This window comes from Molossus molossus, unplaced genomic scaffold (genome assembly GCF_014108415.1).
Source record: "Molossus molossus isolate mMolMol1 unplaced genomic scaffold, mMolMol1.p scaffold_m16_p_7, whole genome shotgun sequence".
Lineage (NCBI taxonomy): Eukaryota > Metazoa > Chordata > Mammalia > Chiroptera > Molossidae > Molossus > Molossus molossus.
In genome coordinates, this window is record NW_023425401.1 from 17198901 (window position 1) to 17221662 (window position 22762).

The following is a 22762-nucleotide window of genomic DNA, read 5'->3' on the forward strand; positions in this document are numbered from 1 at the left end:
GCGGTGCCCAAGCTGCCGCTCCACAGACCACGCTTGGAGGAGGGTGTAGATTACTGTTACGAGCACAGACAGTGGCTGAGGTGGGGCCCGAGGAAGCTCAGAGGTGCCAGGGGGTTTTAGTAGCACCCCAGGAGCCTCTCCTGGGAGGCCCATGATGAGCAGGGAGAACTGACTGGCAGTTGCCAATACGTGCTACGGTGAAAGGGGGATTTCCAGCGGGAAACCAGAGATCCCCTTGAATTCCAGAACATCTGAGCGCTGTTATGGTGACCTGCGGGTGTGTGCTTTGTTCCTCTCCCGGCTGGGGGACCACCGGTCATGTTTGCTGAGACTGTAGTAGTGCCAGAGGAGAAAGCAGGCAGAGGAATGAGGCGAGAAACAGTCTGAAGACAGCCTGTCTGCGATGATTTATTAGAGAGAAGAAAGGCTGTCTAGACAGGTTAGAAGAAATAATTTGGTGGGGAGATTAGAAAGCAGGTGATTCAGTGGAGGCAGAAGGAAAAATCCGTCAAGGCATTGGGAGGTGTACGCACACAGCGTTGGCACCAAGGCCGTGCCATGCCGATGAGGCTGCGCCCCGTCCGGAGAGGGAGCCTGGGGGGAGTGACCCTGCTTTGAACCCTGTACTTCGTGGAATCTGGTTTCAGCAGATTAGGAGAAGTGATAGTTAGGGAGTCATCTTTGGAAACAGTGGAAGGAAATCCCAACAAGATGCGAGTGAAATTCTGATTGTCTAGTACTGCGTTAGGATGTATTGGAAAAGTAGAAGGAAATGAAAGAAACACGTGTGGCTATGAAGTGAGCTTTCAAGGGACCCTTGATTTTGAAAAGACAAATACACAGAGGAAGGAGGACACGTGACCCAGGATAAATCAAGTTTCACAAGCCTGTAAGACTCAGTGCCGGCTGACGGAGGGCCCGAGCAGTAAGTGAAGGCCAGCAAAGCTGACAGTTTTATGTGTGATCAGAACAAGAAAACGAGGAAGGCACTGGCCTCTTCCTTGTGGCACATGGTAAGAGATTAACCAATGAGATGACACTATCCTCCATCAAGAGAGTGATTTTTTCCAAACTGGAATTGCACAAGATAGACCATAATAGAGTTCCCATCTGCTTTAACTGACTTCAGGAGAGCTAGCAAAATGACCTTCGTGACACTAAAAGTCTGTGCGTGGGGTCACAGCCCTGCTGTAAGGGTTATTATTAATCATGGAGGATCTGTGTCATAACCCTGGCATTGCAAGTGTCATGAATTTTATAAGTTGTACATGCACATACTGATCCTGATACTGACCCCTTCAAATCCTAAAACAAATTATTAACTAAAAGATTTTGGAGCACTAAGGAAGGTAAGTAAACTCCAGACTCCCAAGTGTGGGAAATGGAACCTACCCTCATGGGTTTGGTGGGTGAATGGAAGAGTCTATGTCCAAAAGACACTTGATGTGAAACCCTTGGGAACTTTGCCAGGACAGTTTTCTTTCGCTGAAATCGTATTTTCTCTTCTGACTGGGAGGGACCTTGGGTGAGCGTCAGAGAATTCTGTCCCTGCGCCCCTGCCATGGGCCCTCTGCCAGGTCCCTTTGAGGAGCTCCCAGTGTAGTGGGGGAGACCCACCTTTATGTACAAAACACTAGGAAAGTTTGCTGAGCGTCCGACAATAGTTAGCACTTCCTGAACACGTGGGATCCTGCAGGCACTGTTCTGAGATCTTTTATAATATTTTAAGTCCGTGGTTTTCAAAGTATAGTCCATGAAACACCAACAACCTCTGGGAACTGTTAGTAATGCATATTCATGGGCCTTGCCCAGACCTACTCAACCCTGCACCTCTGGAGATAGAGGGTTTGAGGACCAGTTTCAAGTCGTTGAATCCTTACAACAAGCTGATGAGCAGATTTTATTTCTCCCATATAAGCAGGTGGAAACAGAGGCACAAAGAAGTTAAATAACTTGTCCAAGGACACATGACTTCTAGGTGGTACAGATGAGCTTCGAATCTAACAATAGAAATTCAGTGTTCGGCTCTTAGCCACCAGGCAGGGCTGCTCCCAGGAGAAGGTGTGGTGCCCAGAGGAGGGAGCTGTGGACTCCAGAAGGTGGAACGTGTCATGGAAGGTGTTCAAAGAGCTGGATTTTGTTCCCTTTCTGAACATTTAAGGAGAATCAACTGTGTGCAGCAAATCGTGTTAGCTACTGTGGACATTTATAAATGTGAGTGGACTCTAGACCCTATCTTTAAGATTTTTGTAACAAATTAGGGGAAATCCAAATGTAAATCAGTATCTGGACTCTAAAACACGTTGGAAGAGAAATTCTAGTGGGAGATTGGAGCATATGAATGCATTTTAACATGAACTGTATGGAAACAAACCTGAGAGGAGTAAGTAAGGTCTTCTCGCAGGGAGAATTCCGTGTAAGATTCAGACACTGGAAACAACATATTCTTGGATTGATGGGCCCTTTTGTGTATTTGGCTCTTGGGTCCATTTTGTGTAGTGTCGGCTTTCCTACAGTAGGATATAGATGGGAAGTTCCTAGTTTAAAAGGAGAAAGTGAACATTATTGCTCCTTCTTTGTTTTAGTCTTGGAAGCCAAACATTGCTTTGACCTGTTTCTTGCTTTTAAGGAACATGTAAGTGAGGATAGAAATCTGCCTGGAACAGTTTTGGAGGAAATCATCTTAAATTGCAGTAGGGGTTCATTTGGTTTAAAATGAAAAAAATTCTTATCAATAACTGGTTCAGCACTGGAATATATTGCTAGGGAGATTACAGAGTGCCTCCTGCTTTAAAATTTGACCGTTTATACCAGGATTGGGAAACGTTTTCTGTAAAGGTTGAGGTAGTGAATATTTTGGGCCGGAAAACAGAGACCCTATGTAAACCAATGGCCACAGCTGTGTTCCAATAAAACTTTATGAAATACAGGTGGCAGCAGGGTTTGGCCGGTGGGCCATGGTTTGCACCTGTTCTCGGTTCCCACCTGTCTACATAGTTGAGATGAAGGCTGTGGAATGGGCCAGGTGACCTCAGGATGCCCTTTGTGTGGTACATTTCTGACGTTCTTTGTATGTCGTAGTTGAGTAATTGAGAAATGAAAACTAGAAATCGTTTTCTAAATAACGCCTTCTACTAGAAGACTGTACGTTATCACCTTTATTGTTTTGCAGTGTTCAAAAATGTGTGTACAAATTGACAAGAAACACCTAAGATTTATTTCCAGAGTCAAAGAAGGGAAGAAAGGCGATACTCCGAAGTGTACTTCTTTTGCTCATTTCTGACTTGCTAGTAATGAAGGAAAGGAAAAGCGAACACTTTTCTCTCTCTAAGACCCCAGTGACTTAATTGAAGTGTTTTTCATTACAAAGAATTAATTGGTATTCAAGTGGATCTTTAAGCTTTAAAACAAGCACATAAATTATTCTGTGTATAAAAGTATACAGCAGGTCCTCGAAGAAAGTTGTTTCATTCGACATCGTTAAATTATAACATTGATGAATTAGAATTAATTGGTATTCAAGTGGATCTTCAACTTTTAAAACAAGCACATAAATTATCCAGTGTGTACAAGTATACAGCAGGCCCTCGAATGAGGTTGTTTCATTCGACATTGTTTAGTTACAACGCTGATGAGTTAGAACATCGATGACTGGCTGTGGAGTCAGCACGTTCTCCCCGTCTGTGCGGGTTTCCTCCGGGCACCGGGTTTCCTGTCCCGTCCCAGAGATGTACACGGAGGATGACTGGCGTGCCTTACTTCTCCCAGCCTGAGTGTGGCTGGGGGTGTGGGTAGCCTGCGATGAAAGGGTGTCCTGTCCAGGGTGGGTCTCCCTTTGCACCCTGAGCTGCCAAGAGAGGTTCTGGCTTCCTGGGACCCTGAACTGGAGTCACTGGTTTGGAAAAACAGGTTCTCTTGTTTTTATTCATCTTTCTTAAATGTATGTATAGCTCACATCTATTTCAGTGATTCATATTACAAGTGTTTTGGGTCTTTATTAAGGAGTTTAGTGATGTTTTTGTGACCAGAATACAACGTAGGAACTTAATTCTTGTTTATATTAATTAGCCTATGGGAAAATTGGCTTCATTATATATTATATATTGTTTTCCTTTTTCTTGTTTAAAATTTTTTTTTTCAATTACATTTTACGTTCAGTATTATTTTGTATTGCTTTCAGGTATACAGTATAGAGGTTAGACAATCATATACTTTACAAAATGATGCCCCTGGTATTTCCAGTGCCCACCCGGCACCGTACATAGTTGTCGCAGTGTTATTGACTATACGCTCTGCTTTACGTCTCCGTGATGTTCTGTGACTACCAATCTGTGCTTCTTAATCCCTGCACCTTTTCCACCCAGTCCCTCAACCCTCCTCCCCTCTGGCAACCATCAGTCTGTTCTCCGTTTCTCTGAGTCTCTTTCTGTTTTATGTGTTCATTTATAGTGTTCTTTAGATTCCACATAAAAGTGAAAGCATATGGATTATAGTTAATTCCTGTTAAAGTCATAGTTTGCCAAAACCTATTGATAACGTCAAGTGAGGACTTACTGTCTTCTCTGTAGACACTTCCTCCACACGCGACCACTTAGACACAGTTGAGAAATGGGAGGGACGGTGGGGTCAGTGGCGTGGCAGAGGTGGCCAAGTGTTTCATAGATTTTGGGGTGGTCCCATCATGTTCACCACATGGGCTGAGCGTCGGGACCATCAGGCAGTGTGACCCTGGGAAGAACAGTCAGCCCCTGTGACACACTGTAGAAGGTCTCGGATCCACAGCAGGTCTGAGTCCCTCTGGGGTTACGAGGCTGGCTGAGGAGAGGGGGCACACACTGCAGCCCGGAGGCATTCTGTTTCAGTGGCAGATACCAGGGGTAGAGCGTTTGTGGGGAGACATAAATCATGGAAGTCTCAGGGCTTGGGCGGGCTTCTTGCAGCATTTACATTAATCGAAGGAAGAGCAGGGTGTGGACACGTACAGAAATGCACGGAGCAGAGGTCATGGCAAGCGCTCGGGTGAGAATGCACTCGGACTGCCCAGTAGACATCAGACAACCTGCGCCTACAACAGAGAGGAGGAGAGAAGGGCAGCAGGGGTTACGTGACGCTGACGACACTGACTGCTCAAAGCCTTGGAGCACTGTGAGCACTCAGCAAAAGTACACTGTGTTTGTTTTTCATATGTTTTAAATCCTTACCCAAGGATATTTTTATTGATTTTAGAGAGGAAGAGAGAGAGAGAAACATTGATTGGTTGCCTCCCGCCTGTGCCCCAACCAAGATGGAACTCGCAATCCAGGTATGTGCCCTGAGCAGGAATCAGGCCTGCGAACTTTTTGGTGCACAGGATGATGCTCAACCTACTGAGTCATCCGGCCAGGCTGTGTTTGTTTGTTTTTAAATAACTATTTACTTCTTAAAAACAAGGTGATACGTAAGGAGATGTTCTAGGAAGATTAATCTGATTTATGTGAAGGTTCTGGAGGCTAGTTAGCAAGGAAGTAGATACTGTCTTTTGAAAAAATATTTGAACGTTGTGTTTTTTGTTTTTGTTTTGTTTTAAATCCTCACCTGAGGATATTTTTCCATTTATCTTCAGATAGAGAGAGGGGGAGAGGGAGAGGAGAAGAGAGGGAGGGAGGGGAAGAGAAAGAGAGAGAGAAACATCGATGTGAGAAAGACACATTGACGGGGTGCCTCCCGCAGGACCCCTAGTAGGGTGGGGGCTGGAACCCCAACTGAGGTACGTGCCCTTGACGGGAATCAAACTCGGGACTCTTTGGTCCAAGGGCTGATGCTCTAACTGCTGAGCCAAACCAGCCAGGGCATGTTTTTTGTTTTTGTTTTTTGGGACTTTACTTGTGGGAGGAAAGACGCCATGACTATTTGTTTAGCTTTTCATTTTGAAATAATTTTGGACTTAAAAATTATAAAAATAAAACAAAGAGAGTTCCGTTATAACCACAGCACACATGTGAAAACCAGCATTAAAACTCAATGAATTCAAATACAGAACTCATTCAGACTTTGCCGTTGTCCCATTCAGGGCCTTATCCTAATCCAGGATCACACCTTGCCTTTCTTTGCCAGTTTCCTTTGGTCTCTCTCAGTCTGAGGTAGTCCCTCCATTTTTTTGTTTTTGTTTTTGGTTTTTCAGAACCGTAGCAATTTTTGCAGAGTATAATTTAGTTATATAGAAGAATGACCCTCACTTTGGAACTGTCTGATGTGTTCTCATTAAATTCCAGTGTCTTTTATCAGCGTATCATATCAGCAGGCAAATGATGTCAGCTTGTGTCATGACTGAGAGTAGCTTTTATCACACTGTGAAGGTGATGCCTGCTAATTTCCACTGAAGAGTCATTTCATATCTTATGGGGAATCATATGTATCTCATTACACTGTATCTGTATCCTGTACCTCATTATACATTTCACTAATTTGGGCATCGATTGATGATTTTTTTCTGCAACATTTAGTATTGTGGCGTTTGCTTAACAGTGATCCGTTTTCCCCTTTTATTGCATTTGGTAATTAGAATCATTTCATAAGGAAGAGCTCCCCGCCCCCAAACATGTATTTATTCAATTATTTGTACCTGTATGTACTCATGGATATTTATTACACGAGTTAGGATGTAGTCATATTTTTGCTGCTCAATGCGATTTGGCTAGTGGGAGCTTCTTGGCTGCGGTGGATGGGGTTCATCTTGGAGTCCAGGTGTGACTAGTGGGTTGTTGTTAATACAAGTCAGGAATTCAATGAACAGTGGAGATAAGTAAGCTTGTTAATTTGCCTGTTGATCCAAATCTTTAATGACTTGATTCCTAAATTTAAAAAAAAAATTTTTTCTTTATTGATTTTAGAGAGAGAGAACATCAATTGGCTGCCTCCTGCATGTCCCCCAGGGGGATCTGGCCCACAACCTGGGCATGCGCCCTGACTGGGAATCAAACCAGTGACCTCTTGGTGTATGTGGATGGGTCAACGCTCAACCACTGAGCCACTCTGACAGGGGCTTGGTTCCTAAATTTTAAAGGCTTTTCTGTGATTGCATTAACCAAAGAAGCCCACCCTGTTAGGCAAAACGGTTTCCTTGTTTGTAAACACAGTGAGAAGGAAAGGTGTTTTTCCAAGGATCGAATGAAATCAGGTTGATAGCGCCTTGGGGTTTGTTTCTGTTGTACCTGTTGTGTGCATATTTCCCAGAAGCTGCTGGTTCTTGCTGGTTTACGTTTCTAGGCAGGCGAGATTGTGAAATATTTATAAGTATTCCTAGAACCCGCTTTGATTTTCTACTTGAGCTTTTAAGTGGGGCAAGCATGTTTATACTAGAAGAGAGTCCTTTAATAATGGGAAGTAAAAATAAAGTGTCACGCTCTGGATGCCATTGAAAGGGTATGCCCTTTCTGAAGGTGTGAGCGCTGTGCCCCTCCGAGACGGGAAGGCATGGTGGCTTAGGGCTGTGTCTGAGCCGGGCTAGGTAGGAAAACATGCCACATGAACAGGTGCCACGTGGGATTTGCTGAAACACTGGCTCTTTGTTCTACACCAGCCAGACTCGGAAGATCAGCCACGGAGCCCAGTGTTGTTGGTCAAATGACTTATTCCTCTGCTGTGTTAGGATCTCAGCTGGGAGTGGGGTTGAGGCGATGTTTGAGGGGAGCTCCAAGCCTCATAGCTGTGGTGGATGGCGAGAGGTTCAAATCGCCAATTTCAGCCACTGATTTTGACAGTTTTTCTCAAATCTAGATTAGAACTACTTGGGGAGATTGGCAAAAACCAGAAGATACCTCTTTTAGAGGTTCTAATTAGGACCCCAACACCTGTTTAGTTTATTGTTTGTTTGAGTTTCCCAGATGGTTCTAATTCATAACCAGGTTTGAGAACCACTGGATCTAGCAGATGTTACTTGTGACTTCTTCATGCAGTTAGATGTACATGTTTGTCCTTTTAAATCACCACATTCTAAGTTAGAGGATACATATATGGGGCAGTAACTAAAAATAGGCTTAAGTTGGCAAACTCGGGTGAATTTCTTAACCTCCTTAAGTCTAGTTTCGTCATCTGCAAAAAGGGATTAATAATAGTACCTACCTCATAATTTTTCAAGGATTAAATGATATGTTGCATGTAAAATATTTAGCACAACCTCTAGCACATACTAGAAATGCAAATTATTTATTTATTATTTTAAAATGTGGCATTCAAAGCTGCTTCTTCAAACAAAATTTTTAATCTTCACTCGAGGATACGCTTATTGATTTTATAGAAAGAGAAAGGGGGGAAAGAGTGGAGAGAGTGGGGGGAGGGAGGAGAGAGAGAGAGAAGAGAGAGGAGAGAGACATCAATGTGAGAGAATACCAACTGGTTGTGATGGATCAAACCCGCAACCTTCTGGTGTGTGGGACGATGCTTCAGCCAACTGAGCCACACCGGCCAGGACAGTTTTTTATTATTTCATGACATGCAGCATGTTACAGGAGAATGGTAGCTTTGGGATCAGTCACTTTGTTTCATTCCTGGCTCTGTAACTTTCTCGCCCTGGGACCTTAAGTAAATTTCTTCATTTCTTTTACCCCCAGTCCTCCTGTCTGTAAAAATATGAACGGGTGGAGGAGTTGCTAATATGGGAAAGTGCTTCAGACAAGGGAAGTGCCCAGTAAGCATTTCTGCCCCTTTCCTTGTCATTCCACATATCATAGAGCAATAGAGAAATGCAATTGCAAGAACGTCGTGGACTTCGAGGTGGCCAGGCTATGTTAAGAAGATAGTATTACAAGGGGCTTCTGTGGCTGTGCCTGGCGGTTGGGAGCATGTTTCTTGGGGAAAGATGATTGTGGGCCTGAACTGTGACCAGTTGCAGAGAGGGAGTCATGGTGAACTGTTGCCCTCCCTTCCATTTCATCAATTGGCTCATGTCTGCGGTTTAAACATCACTCAACTTGTGATGACCGTGTAATTCTCAAGCCTTTTAACCTTGATCAAGCTTTGATTGAGATGTAAGTGCATCCTGGGGCTTAAAAAGGACCTACAGTCTTAGCTCTCTACTGGACAGCCTACTAGGTTACAATTTTTATTTTATTGTTCCAGTTATTCATAGAGCTTTTTGGCTTCTTAGGATTATAAGAAACCCAAGTATACGTATTCTACCTTAACACCTTCACATTCTACTTGATCACCCAGAATGGGAAAAGGACAGTGGCTGAAGGTGATAGAAAGCTGTGTCACGAACTGAATTCTCAAGTTATCAGTAAACTTGGTGGTTCTTGTTGGTGCCTATTTGTAATAGGGTAGGCCATACTTCTGTGGTGATTGAAGTGATTCAGACTTTCTCCTGTTATTTCTCTCTCCCCTGAGTAGCCCACGTACTTTAACTCAATCCAAGGAGAGTATTAAGACATGTCCTTTAAGAGCTGATAAAAAATGTGCCTTAAGTCTATCATATAGTTTGGGAAGATATTTTTGTGGCTGGAGTGAATTCCATGCTTGGTTCAGAGCCAGCCTCGCAGATTATTATAGTTTAACTTAGTAGACACCTAACTTTAAAAAACCATGAAGGTAATTTATGATTGCTAACCAATTACCCTTTTGTGTTATGCCATTATTTTTTTCTGGAAGTTCATTTGTGAATATTAGAGGGTTGTAATTTTCTAATACATGTTTAAAATATGAAGTTTTCCTAGAATCGTTTAGGACATCCTTTTTCATGGTTTATTAAAATGGAAAGGAGAAGAAATGAATTTGAATTGAAATCTAATTTTATTTGTATTGTTAGCAGTCTTCTCTCTATGGTATATGTATGTCTTCCATGAAAGAATCATTGCATCTAACATACGTAGTTCTAGGAAATTGGAAATACAGGTGGAGGGAATCACTGTCTTGTCTGAGCATCATGTGTGAGGTATGGTGGTGAGAACCATTTAAAACAGGACACCTGCATCAGTTGGACCAGCCAGCCAAGATTATAGAGTAGATTGATAGGAAATCAGGATCAAGAAAGAGAAGTTGTGGCTGTGAAGTGTTCTTTAGGCCCTGTATCTTTTGGTGAAGGATTCTTACATCGGGGGTGAACACATGTCTTGTTCATACGTATGTTTGTGGACAATCCTACAGTGCCTGGCGAGGAGCTCAGTAGGTGCTTCATAAATATTTGTAAAACGAATGGAAGTTAGTTGCCATAGGAATGATTTGAAGCCCTGGCATCTTGAGAGGAGAAATAAAACAAGGGAGTCAAAGATGGGTGAAAGCAGCTGAGTACTTGTATATTAGAGAAAGCATATTGGAAAACAGAGGGTGCATTTTCAAGGGGGTTCTTGTCATACTCCTTCAGGTAGACACTGAGAGAGCAATCTGTCAGGTGATTTAGAGCAGGGAGTCTCAGGTTCCTGTAAGCTGGCCCATGGTGTTCCCCTGAGACAATTATGCACCAGTCCGTTCCCAATATCTATTTTAAAAATGAGGTAACGGGCGGACTGTTGCTCCATATTTTTCTTTCATTAAGTTTTTGGCACTTGCTATTTTTGCAGCAATTTACATAGAGTGGCCTCTAAAAAAGTACATAGTTATGTTAGTCATTTTAAGTTTAACAAATCAGTACTTCACCGAGTTCTACAGAGGGCTCTGTGGCTTCCCCAGCTCAGCTGAGTGTGAGCTGCTGTCCTGGAGCGTTAATGAAACAAAGCTCCCTGGGGCCCAGTTAGGAGAGGGCTTCACAGGAGTTTCTGACAGCAGATCTAGGTATTGTGTCCTGTAAAAGGCAGTTCTTATGCTGCTCTTGTCGATTCCCTGTGGGCTGGGAGCTTATCTCACACCGTTATCCAGTCAGCATGGAAGAATCCCATTGCTTTATTTGCTCACCTTACCAGTCTTTTCAAACAAGCCATGCAGGGGGAAGTTTCTGTGAAGTGGAATTGTGTGAGTATCAGACTAGTGTTGAGACAGCCAGATTTAGGTTGGCAGCCGAGAGAAAGGAAGTGGTTTGCTTTCTTTTGTGCAAGTACCCCTGCCAGGTTCTTTAGAACTTGTTTCTACCTAAATGCTTTCTTTTTAACTAGATTATATGAAGTATTTGCTTTTCTGGGCTCATTAGGCAATTAGATGAGTAATAAAGGTTGTCAGTCTGGCCTGCCATATTGTCTTTAAAAAGTCTCTCTGGGAGATTCCAAAGTGATTGAGGAGTGAATGGAAGCTACACAGACCATCTCCCAGGACCAAACTGGAATTACAACTAAAATAAAGACAAATTGTCAGGAAAAAGCAACAGAAAAGCAGTTTGCGAGGACCATATAACCAGGGGCACTGAATCGATCCTGGTAGGATTGAGGAGGCATTAGATGGGGGCTGGGAACCCATGGACAGCAGTGGTCTTAGCTGTGAGCAGCGCCCTCAGGGTTAAAATCCTAACCCTGCTCCACAGTGCAGGGACAGAACGCTAAAATAGCCACAGCCACTTACCTTGGGCTCTGGCAGAGGGAGGAAAGACTGGACTTGAACTGGGTGGGGACACTTGGGATTTAGAGGGTGCTCAAACCTTTTGCTGAGTTGCAGCCACATGGCACGGTGGCCATCTTACTTCTTCCCAGGGCTCTGGGGAGAGGCAGTGGTCCTTCCCTTGGAGATTCAACCCCATTCACGTGGGCCATTGAAATGCAAATTGAGGCTCATTAACAACCAGTATCTGCCCCACCCTCAGGAAATCCCCTTATGCTGAACACCTGAGGGAGTTTTTCATTCAACTGAGAACGAAAGACTCTTCAAGTAACTAAGACTAATAGCCTCCAAGCAAAAAGCCAGAGGATAACTGAACCATTCCGGGGCTTGAAAATCTACCCAGGATAGTAAGACTTGACAGTGGTGTTTAACATGGATCCTCCCTTGCTCATCCAAACCCCGAAGAGGGAGCCACAAACAGCAGAACACCAGCACCCACAGGGAAAATTTGGCAGGCTCCAAAACCCACTGAGATAGTCAAATTGGTGAAACAAATCCCAAATGAAAGAACAAGAGACCTCTACCGAAGATGAGGTAAATGAAATGCAGTTAAGCAAGTTATCAGAAATATAGTTCAGAGCCATGATCTTGAGGAAGCTCAACAGCATGAGTAAGGACATCAACACCATGAGTAAAGACATAGAAACATTGAAAATCAACCAATTGGAAATGAAAAACCACCAAGAAGAAATGAAGAATGACATAGCAGAAATAAAGAACACATTGGAAGGACTAAACAACAGAGTAGAGGAAGCTGAGGACTAGATCAGTGAATTAGAAGACAGGGTAGAAAAAATCAACCAATCAGAAAACCAAAAGGAAAAAACAATTAAAAAACAGGAAGACAGCTTAAGAGACCTTTGGGACAACTGGAAATGTAATAAAATTCGCATCCTAGGAGTCTCCGAAGAAGAAAAAATGAGCAAAAGTTAGAGAACATATTTGAAGAAATAGTGACAGAAAATGTCCCTAATTTGGTGAAGGAAGAAGGTATCAAAGTTCAAGAAGCACAGAGAACCCCAAGTAAGAAGAACCCAAACAGGCCCACACCAAGACACATAGTAATTAAAATGCCAAAAATTAAAGACAAAGAGAGAATCCTAAAGGCAGCAAGATATAAGCAACAGGTTACCTTCAAAGGAACCCCCATGAGGTTATCAGCTGACTTCTCAACAGAAACACTACAGGCCAGAAGGGAATGGCATGAAGTAATCAAGGTCATGAAAAACAAGGATATGAATCCAAGACTACTCTATCCAGCAAGGCTATCATTCAAAATAGAAGGTCAAATAAAGAACTTCCCAGACAAAAAAAAAAAAAAAGGCTAAGGGAGTACATTAGCAACAAACCAGCAGTGCAAAAAATTTTAAAAGGACTGATGTAATTAGTAGAAGAAATAGGAAGAAAAATATAACCACACTAAATAAAAATGGCAATAAATAAGTACATATCAATAATCACCTTAAATGTAAATGGATTGAATGCTTCGATAAAAAGACACAGAGTAGCTGATTGGATAAGAAAGCATGACTCACATATATGTTGTTTACAAGAGACCCACCTCACAACAAAAGACTCACGTAGATTGAAAGTGAAGGGATGGAAAAAATATTCCAAGCAAACGGAAAGGAAGCTGGGGTAGCAATACTCATATCTGATAAAATAGATATCAAAATGAAGGCCATAATTGGAGACAAAGAAGGTCACTACATAATATTGAAAGGATCTGTCCAACAGGAAGATATAACCTTGGTAAACATATATGCACCCAATATAGGAGCACCAATATATATTAAAAATCTTCTGGAGGACTTCAAAGGAGAAACTGCCAGCAATACAATCATAGCAGGGGACTTCAACACCCCGCTGACATCACTGGATAGATCCTCTAGACAAAATTTAGCAAGGAAACAGAGACTCTAAATGAAGCACTAGACCAAATGGATTTAACAGATATCTACAGAGAATTTCACTCCAAAACTACAGAATTCATATTCTTCTCAGGTGCACATGGGACATTCCCAAAGATAGACCACATGTTAGGACACAAACTAAGTCTCTACAAGTTCAAGAAGATTGAAATCATATCAGGCATCTTCTCAGATCACAATGGCATGAAACTAGAAATCAATTGCAACAAGAACATGCAGACATTTGAACATATGGTGGATAAATAGCATGTTATTATACAATGAATTGGTTACCATGGAGATCAAGGAAGAAATTAAAAACTTCATGGAAACCAGTGAAAACGAACACACAACAACACAAAATCTATGGGATGCAGCGAAAGCAGCTCTGAGAGGGAAATTCATAGCACTACAAGCCTGCCTCAAGAAACAAGAAAAATTTCTAATAGACCATCTAACTTCACAACTTAAAGAACTAGAAAGTAAACAAAAAGAAAACCCCAGAGCAAGTAGAAGGAAGGAAATAGTAAAGATCAGAGCAGAAATAAATGACATAGAGACAAAAAAAAAAACACAAAAAAAAACAATTCAAATAATTAATGAAACAAAGAGCTGGTTTTTCGAAAAGATAAACAAGATTGATGGACCCTTAGCTAGACTCTTCAAGAAACAAAGAGAGAGAACCCAAATACACAAAATCAGAAATGAAAGAGGAGAAGTAACAACTGACACCACAGAAATACAAAGGGTCTTTAACAAATACTGTGAACAATTTTATGGCAACAAATTCGACAACCTAAGCAAAATGGACAAATTTCTAGAAACACAGAATCTCCCAAAACTGGACTGGGAAGAGATAGAAAACTTGAACAGACCAATAACAACTAAAGAAAGAAGATGTAATCAAGACTCTCCCAGCAAACAAAAGCCCACGCCCAGACGGCTTCACGGGGGAGTTTTACCAAACACTCAAAAAGAACACCCATTCTCCTCAAACTATTTCAAAAAATTCAAGAAGAAGGAAGATTTCCAAACTCATTTTATGAGGCAAGCATAATTCTAATTCCAAAAACAGAAAAAGACACTACAAAGAAAGAAAATTACAGGCCAGAATCCCTGATGAACATAGATGCCAAAATCTTTTAACAAAATACTAGCAAATCAGATCCAGTGTTACATCAAAAAAATTATTCACCATGACCAAGTGGGATTCATCCCAGGGATGCAAGGCTGGTACAATATTCGCAAATCAATAAACGTGATACACCACATAAACAAAATGAAGAATAAAAACTACACGATCAGATAAATAGATGCCAAAAAAGCCTTCGACAAAATCCAGCATCCATTTCTGATAAAAACACTCAGCAATGTGGGAATAGAGGGATCATATCTAGACATAATAAAGGCCATATATGAAAGACCTACAGCCAACATCATACTCAATGGGCAAAAACTAAAAGCATTTCCCTTAAGAACAGGAACAAGGCAAGGATGCCCACTTTCGCCACTCTTATTTAACGTAGTACTGGAAGTCTTAGCCACAGCAATCAGAGAGGAAGAAAAAATAAAAGGGATCCAGATTGGAAAGGAGGAAGTGAAATTGTCATTATTCGCAGATGACATGATATTATACATGATATATATATAGAAAATCCTAAAGACTCCATCAAAAATATACTAGACTTAATAAATGAATTTGGCAAAGTAGCAGGATACAAAATTAATGTCAAGAAATTGATGGCATTCTTATACACCAGTGATGAAGCCACAGAAAGAGAAACTAAAAAAACAATCCCATTTACCATCACTGCAAAAAAGTTAAGATACCTAGGAATAAACTTAACTAAAGAAGTAAAGGACCTATTTGCAGAAAACTACAGGACATTGAAGAAAGAAATAGAGGAAGATATAAAAAAGTGGAAGCACATACCTTGTTCATGGATTGGAAGAATTAGCATCATTAAAATGTCCATATTACCCAAAGCAATCTATAGATTAAATGCAATCCCCATCAAAATACCAAAGATATATTTTACAGAACTAGAATAAATACTCCAAAAGTTCATATGGAACCAAAAAAGACACTGAATAGCCACAACAATCTTGAAAAAGAAGGACAAAGTAGGTGGGATCACAATACCGGTTATCAGGTTATACTACAAAGCTATTGTAATCATAACAGCCTGGTAGTGGCACAAGAACAGGCATATAGACCAGTGGAAGAGAACAGAAAACCCAGAAATTGACCCAAGACATTATGCTCAATTAGTATTTGATAGAGGTGGCAAGAACATACAGTGGAGTAAAGATAGCCTCTTTAATAAATGGTGTTGGGAAAATTGGACAGCTACATGCAAAAAAAATGAAACTAGACCATCAATTTACACCATACACAACAATAAACTCAAAATGGATAAAATACTTAAATGTGACTCACGAATCCATAAAAATCCTAGAAGAAAGTGTAGGCAACAAAATTTCAGATATCATATGCAGCAGATTTTCTAAGTCACCAGAAACAAAGGAAAAAATGAACACATGGGACTACATCAAACTCAAAAGCTTCTGCACAGTAAAACAACCATCACAATGGAAGGGGACCCCACTGTATGGGAGAGCGTCATTGCCAATGATACATCAGATAAGGGGTTAATTTCCAAAATATATAGAGTGCTCATACAGCTCAACAAAAGGAAGGCAAAGAACCCAATTTAAAAATGGGCAGGGGAACTAAATAGACACCTCTCCTAACAGGACATACAAATGGCTAAGAGACATATGAAGAAATGCTCAACATCACTAATCATTAGAGAGATGCAAATTGAAACAACAATGAGGTATCACTTCACACCTGTCAGAATGACCACCATCAACAAATCGTCAAACAAGTGTTGGCAAGGGTGTGGAGAAAAGGAGACTCTAGTACACTGCTGGTTGGAATGTAGACTGGTGCAGCCACTATGGAAAACACTATGAAATTACCTCAAAAAATTAAAAATTGAATTGCCATTTGACTCAGTGATCCCATCTCTAGGAATATACCCTAAGAAGCCTGAAACACCAATCAGAAAGAATACATGTACCTCCATGTTCATAGCGGCACTATTTACAATAGCTAAGATCTGGAAACAGCCCAAGTGTCCATCAGTAGACAAATGGATAAAAAAGCAGTGGTACATATACACAATGGAGCACTATGCAGCTGTTAGAAAGAAAGATTTCTTATCCTTAGACGACATGGAGGGACCTGGAGAGTATTATCCTAAGTGAAACAGGCCAAACAGAGAAAGACAAATACCACATGATCTCACTTATTTGTGGAATATAATGAACATAACAGTCTGAGGAACAGGGTAGACCCAGAGACGTGGAAGTAGTGTACAGACTGACAACCCTCAGAAGAGGGGGTGGGGAGAGGGAAGAGATAAACCACAGAAGTTATATGCATATACCCATAAGTGATGGACATGGACAACAAAGCTGGGGTCAGGGTTGGGGGGATAGGGAGGAGGGTGTCAATGGGGAAAAAAGGAGAAACATCTGTAACAAAAATAAATTAATAAAAAAAATTTTTTTAAAGTCTGTCAAGGGGGGAAAAATCACTTATGATTCATTTGTCAAATTATATATCTGGTGTACATGCAGACTTTAAGTTGTTCAGTAAGCAAATACATTACCAAGGCTCGATGGCAAAGGCCCAGGAAGAGCCAACTGGGAGCCAACTAGACTAGACCAGAAAGGGTAGGTGGATGTTTTATTTTAATACATAGGAATTAAAAATGACCTGTCTATCTTATGAATTTCATTTTATTTGAAGCCATTGAAAATCTTTAGCAGACAGTACCAATAGGCTTTTTGGATAAAGAGTCTATATATCTATTTTAGTTTAATTAGAAGGTAAGTAGTGTGGGGGGCATGTGGAATGGGCAAGAGGCAGAATGGTAATTCTGTCTTACATTAAATTTGGGTAGAAGGTTCAGATGCTGGAAATTGATGATGGGCAGGGTATGTTTTGTAAATTTAAGAAATTCAAAAAAGTGGAGGCGGCCGACTAAAAACGATGGGATCCAGAAAGACAGCAAGTCCAGGAATCGAGTTTAAGGACCTTTTAAAACAGGGGTTGAACGCTCAGTATGTCAATCCCCGTGTTCTTTGTCCTGTACCGCAATGGGAAATGATAGCAATTTTCCATTGTGCTGAAGCACAGGTGGGTGATGGCGCTGCTTATGGGATTGTTATGTAGGAAAAATGAGCTCCTACATTACTGAGTTGATACAGAGATATAAATATCTACAAATAAATGATAGAAAAATGAACATTGCTATGCCAGGTGCTATGAAAGCAAAGCTGTGTAAACTGCCAGTACTCTCTTCAGGATCATACGAATTCGTTGGGGCAAATGCTCTCACAGCAAGACAGCCACAGTGCAGAGCGCCCCGCAGCTGCTGTGTCAGCAGCTGGAAAAACAACGAGCTCCAAAGACGACAAACTCGAGTGGACTAGGGTGGGTCGGAGGAGCTCGGCCTAGGAAGTGACTACACAAACCTGGACTTCAGAGTCTGATGGGATTCAGGGAGGACTCAGGGAAGGTGGAGGACTTTCTAACGTGGAGAACGGCATGCGCAGAGGCAGCCTAAGTGCTGCAGGTTCTTCCAAGTCAAGAAGGAGGTAGCTGGGTGAAAAGAATACTGGAAAGAAGCCTGTTAGCAGCAGACTATGGTGGGCTCAGCAGGGTAGGCTGCGGGTGGATTGACACACATAAGCAATAAGGGAGCCACTGTACTTGAGAGGGTGGTTTAGAGACATTTGTTTAGCTGGGGTTTGAAGGATGGCCTGAGAGGGGGGGACCAAAGGGCGGGGAAATCCATTGGGAAGCTGAAGCAGCAGTTTGGGTGGGTAGGGTCGGAACCCGGGATTAGACTGGTGAAAGTAGACATGAAAAGGAAAGGAGAAATGGAATCAAAACCACATTAAGCATGAAGTGACAGGTAATCATCCAGTCTCTCTGTTGCACTTTTTAAACTTGTACTCTGTAGATTGGGAGCTGTTCAACTGGCAAGTCCTGTCCCACTGGAGTGAATGGTAACCAGGTATTTACTTTGAGTGGGAATAGGACATTACGTAATGCTGTATGACTTGAGATTTAAGCTCATCTTTCGGCATGGATAGCTACTGGGCCTTCCACTGTTGTGTGTATTGTGCCCTTATGGTACAATGATTTCTACTTGGTTCTAATTATTTTTCCCCTTTTCTTTTAAAATAGGCTCACGCGAGAAGAATTTCCAATCCGTACCTTGAACATACTTCTTCTCAGGTATGATTCTTTTCTCTCTTACTGTGTTTTCTGAAGCAGTGATTCACGGATCCTGATGTAGAATTCTTTAGGTATAGCCCTCCCTGTTGCCTCCTGATGGTGCCCTCTCCTTCACCTGGGGATGACACAGCCAAAGTGAGCAGAGATGGCCTGATAACTGTGTCATAATTCAGGATGTTCACTAGGTAGGAAAACAGTATTTTCCCATCGTCCAAGTCCTTTACATGAATGCTTTATTATATAGCAGAGTAATACATAATATACATATCTTCAACTTTCTTTATAGAAACACTATTTTTTAAATGGTGGATATTTTACACTGAAAACTGGCAAGGGGGTTACTTATATGTATTTACTAGTAAACTATCCCTGTATGCTAATTGGTGAGAAACAAGGAGGATGCCTTTATTGTATTGTGTTAAAGAATCAGATGGCAAAGCGTTGCATTTTCAAAACGACAGGAGATAGTGAGCTTTATGAGGACAGGGACCTCTTCGGCCTTGTCCATTGTTGTATCCCCAGCACCCAGACTGAGCCTCATAGCTGCTCATTGCATGTTTTTCTGCTTGACCAAGTGACTGCATATTGGTACCATATTTGTACTCTCTTATGGTGATAGTTTCTGTCATCCGATTAGTTCACGTTTTTCTTCAGCTTTAACACGTGTTAAAAATAGATCATTTTCTGTCCTTTTCCCTTTCTCATAAGGTTGTGTTAAGGAGGTGATAAAGAAAAATGGAAAAAATATAAGGATGGAGTTGAATCGTTCTTGTCAAGTTATAACCAATACATTATCAATTTGTTTGCTTCAAGAGAAGATATATTATATATATATGTGTATATATATTTGCAATTTTTATTAATTTATTTTTGTTGCAGACATTTCTTCTTTTTCCCACCTAGATACCCTCCTCCTGGTCCCGCCCCCAGCCCCACCAGCATTGTTGTCTATGTCCATTGGTCACGCATACATGCAGATTAGTAGAAGATATCTATTTTATAGGGCAACATTTTGTAGGTGCAGAAAGAGTTCACCAAGAAACAAGTAAACAGCCTGGTCAGTGTGGCTCAGTAGATTGAGCATCATCCCATGGACTAAGAGGTCCTGGTTCAATTCTCAGTCAGGGCACATGCCCACGTTGTGGACCTGATCCCCAGTAGGGGGTGTGCAGGAGGCATCCGATCAATGTATCTCTCTCACATCATTTCTATCTCTCTCTCTCTCCCTTCCTCTTTCTCTAAGATATCAATGAAAACATATTACAAACAAGAAACAGCCCTGGCCAGTTTTGCTCAGTGGTTAGAGCATTGTCCTGCGGTCCAGAGAGACCTGGGTTCAGTTCCCGCTAAGGGCACGTACTTCGGTTGCAGTGTGTCCCCGGCCCTGGCTGCAGGTGGCAGCCACTCGATGTGTCCCTTTCACGTCAATGTTTCTCTCTCTCTCTTCCTCTCTCTCTTTCCCACTCTATCTGAACAAAAAATGGAAAAATGTCCTCAGGTGAGGATTAAAAAAAAAAAAGCAAGAAACAAGTAAACAGATATGAACACATACCCCTTGTATGTAGTAATTCTCATGAGCCTTTACTGACGAGGACAGTTTCCTGTCATTGAGCTGCTTTGTGCAGAGCGTTGCACGCGGGAGCAGGGTGCCAGCTATAGAGGAAGGAAGAGTATTAAGGGACATAAACCTCCCTGGATCTGAGGAACACCCTCCTTCATCCTTCAAGAATCAGAGACTCATATGGGCAAATTAGAAGATTAAGAAAATAAGTTAAATGACATTTTTATTTTCTAGATGGAATCAACAAGTAGATGAAACCAGGAGTCTTGGAATTAACTATGAACTCTGAAGCTGAGCAAAGCTTCAAAGCGAAGCAGAGAGCAGCCTGCTATCAGGTTGTGTCGTGGTGCAAGATGCTCACCAGATAGGGAAAAATTAGTTTTCCGTCTTCGGAGACCTTCACATGAATGTTGATCAATATGGCAGGGTTAATGTATAATAAAAATATTCTTCAATTTACCATATTGATAGAAACACTGCTCTTAAAACCAGTGGATATTTTACACTAAAAACTTGTATAAAAAAGATTATTTATAATTATAGTTAAAGCAGTTTAGCATATGGAAAATAGCTATTATAGCATAAATAAACCAATAGCAAAAGTAAAATAAAATAGGTCGTGGTGTTTATAGCTACATAACTGTCTTAAGCTTATGGATTTGGTCATGATTTTTTTTTTTAATCTATAGTGTATTCACAAATTATTGCATTATTGTTCTAAATTTACAGTGAATGTTTGCTTTTTCACACTTAGATTTATGGGGAGAATTCTTCTTGCGCGGGAAGAGCGCTGAGGAATATCATCATCGTCCAGGCAGCTGACCTGATAAAGGACAGAGCCAACTTCAAGGGATTTTACAGGTGACACAGTTTGCTAACATCTCGTCAAAAGTTCTCCTTAAAAAAAAAAGTGTTAAAATCTTAATCTTGATCCCAGAGAGACAGGCTGTATCAATAGTAGGAAGGGTTGGTCAGTTTGTTTAAAGTATCCTTTTGGGTCACTGGTAGTGACTTATCTCTTCTTTAAACTTAGCTAAGTGTTTTGCCAGTTGGATTCCTGGTTCTGAAGTTAGGGTCTGGCAGCCCCAAGTGTGGATGGGTTCCTGAGGGAGCCTCTGCTTTCTCTGAGATGGGACATTTTGTCATTTTATTGGGCACATGCTGCCCTGGGCCATCGGTGCACACAGGTCCCCCTTCAGGAACCTCACCAAGGCTCTGAGAGGACTCTCTGGCAGTCCGTGGGCTTTGAGAACTGTGCTCACCTCCCCAGGTGAGAGTGAGCATCTTTCTTGGGTGCTGTGAGAGGAGGAGGGGCAGGTGGGCATAGGGGTGGCATTATCCACCTTAGCTGGTGAATAAGGACAGAAGCATTAGAGTAAGTGAGTGCATTCGTGGCTGGTTACAGGTGGACCAAGAGAGTGGTCACTGAGAAAGTTTGGAGCACGTCTTTTCATTTTCTGAGTTTGAAGAAAAAACAAATTTTTTTCCACATTTTTATTATTTTTACTTTGAATAAAGATATTATACCACACCAAACAATACCAAGAGAAAACTACAAAAAGAAAATAAAAAGAAAAAATTACTATCATTCATTACCATTATTCTTATAGAAATGAGATTGTGATACCATTAAAATAGGTAGACTACTCAGAATAAGAGACAGCAAAAAAAAAAAAAAAGTAAGATTCCCAAAATGAAGGCTATTTCTTTAATTTAACTAAACTCAGACACGTCTGATTGTTTTCTTTCTTTTTTTAAACAAAAACTGTATAAATCTTTAGGTTTGGTTTTGAGCAAGTTCATAGGATTCATTTTATTTTTTTAAAAATGTATTGATTGATTTGGGAAGAGAGAGATTTATTGTTTCACTTATCCACTTATTTTTGCATTCATTGGTTGATTTTTGTATGTGCCCTGACTGGAGATTAAACCCGCAACCTTGTGTATCTGGATGACGTTCTAACCAACCGAGTACCTGGCCGGGGATGATAGGATTCATTTTAGCTACCACATAAGGCTATGTGTAATTTCTGTCATGGTTCTGTGTTTTTGGTTTTATTTGATCTCTATGCTAAACATTGAAAAAAGAACTGAGAGATGTACATTACTTGGGGAAAATAACCATCCATCCAAGTTAGAACATACTGATGGGAATAGAATGGGGAGAGAACATGTGATTTGCTATTTCAGATTCCCAATGGTCAGGGCAGAACCTCCTTTCATTTAAAATCTAAGAACTGATTAATGTTCTGGGTATAAAGACAGTGTGCTAGTATGATGGCCCAGAATGGATCACTTTCATATATGTCTGGTGGTGAATTAAAGTAAAGTGTTCCCCATGTACCACATGAAAATTACTTTCACAACTGGTCTCCAAACGCCATCACCCCATTTATATTCAAGATTAAGGTTGTGTCTGAACAACTGTGAATTAATTGCTAAAAATGTAACCAGAGACAGAAGGAAGCCAAGAGATAG

The 22762-nt window shown here is 41.2% G+C and overlaps 1 protein-coding gene across 2 annotated transcripts in view; it reads left to right on the forward strand.

Moving 5' to 3' along the window:
• Window positions 1–22762, forward strand: part of RAPGEF5 (Rap guanine nucleotide exchange factor 5) — a 232836-nt gene that overhangs the window by 26918 nt on the left and 183156 nt on the right. The window contains exons 2-3 of one of the 2 annotated variants that reach the window (XM_036247514.1): window positions 18673–18723; window positions 21039–21145. In XM_036247514.1, the coding sequence (XP_036103407.1) occupies window positions 18673–18723; window positions 21039–21145 (158 nt within the window). Of the gene's footprint in view, window positions 1–18672; window positions 18724–21038; window positions 21146–22762 lie in introns of those variants that run through there. The other variant, XM_036247515.1, reaches the window with a different exon arrangement.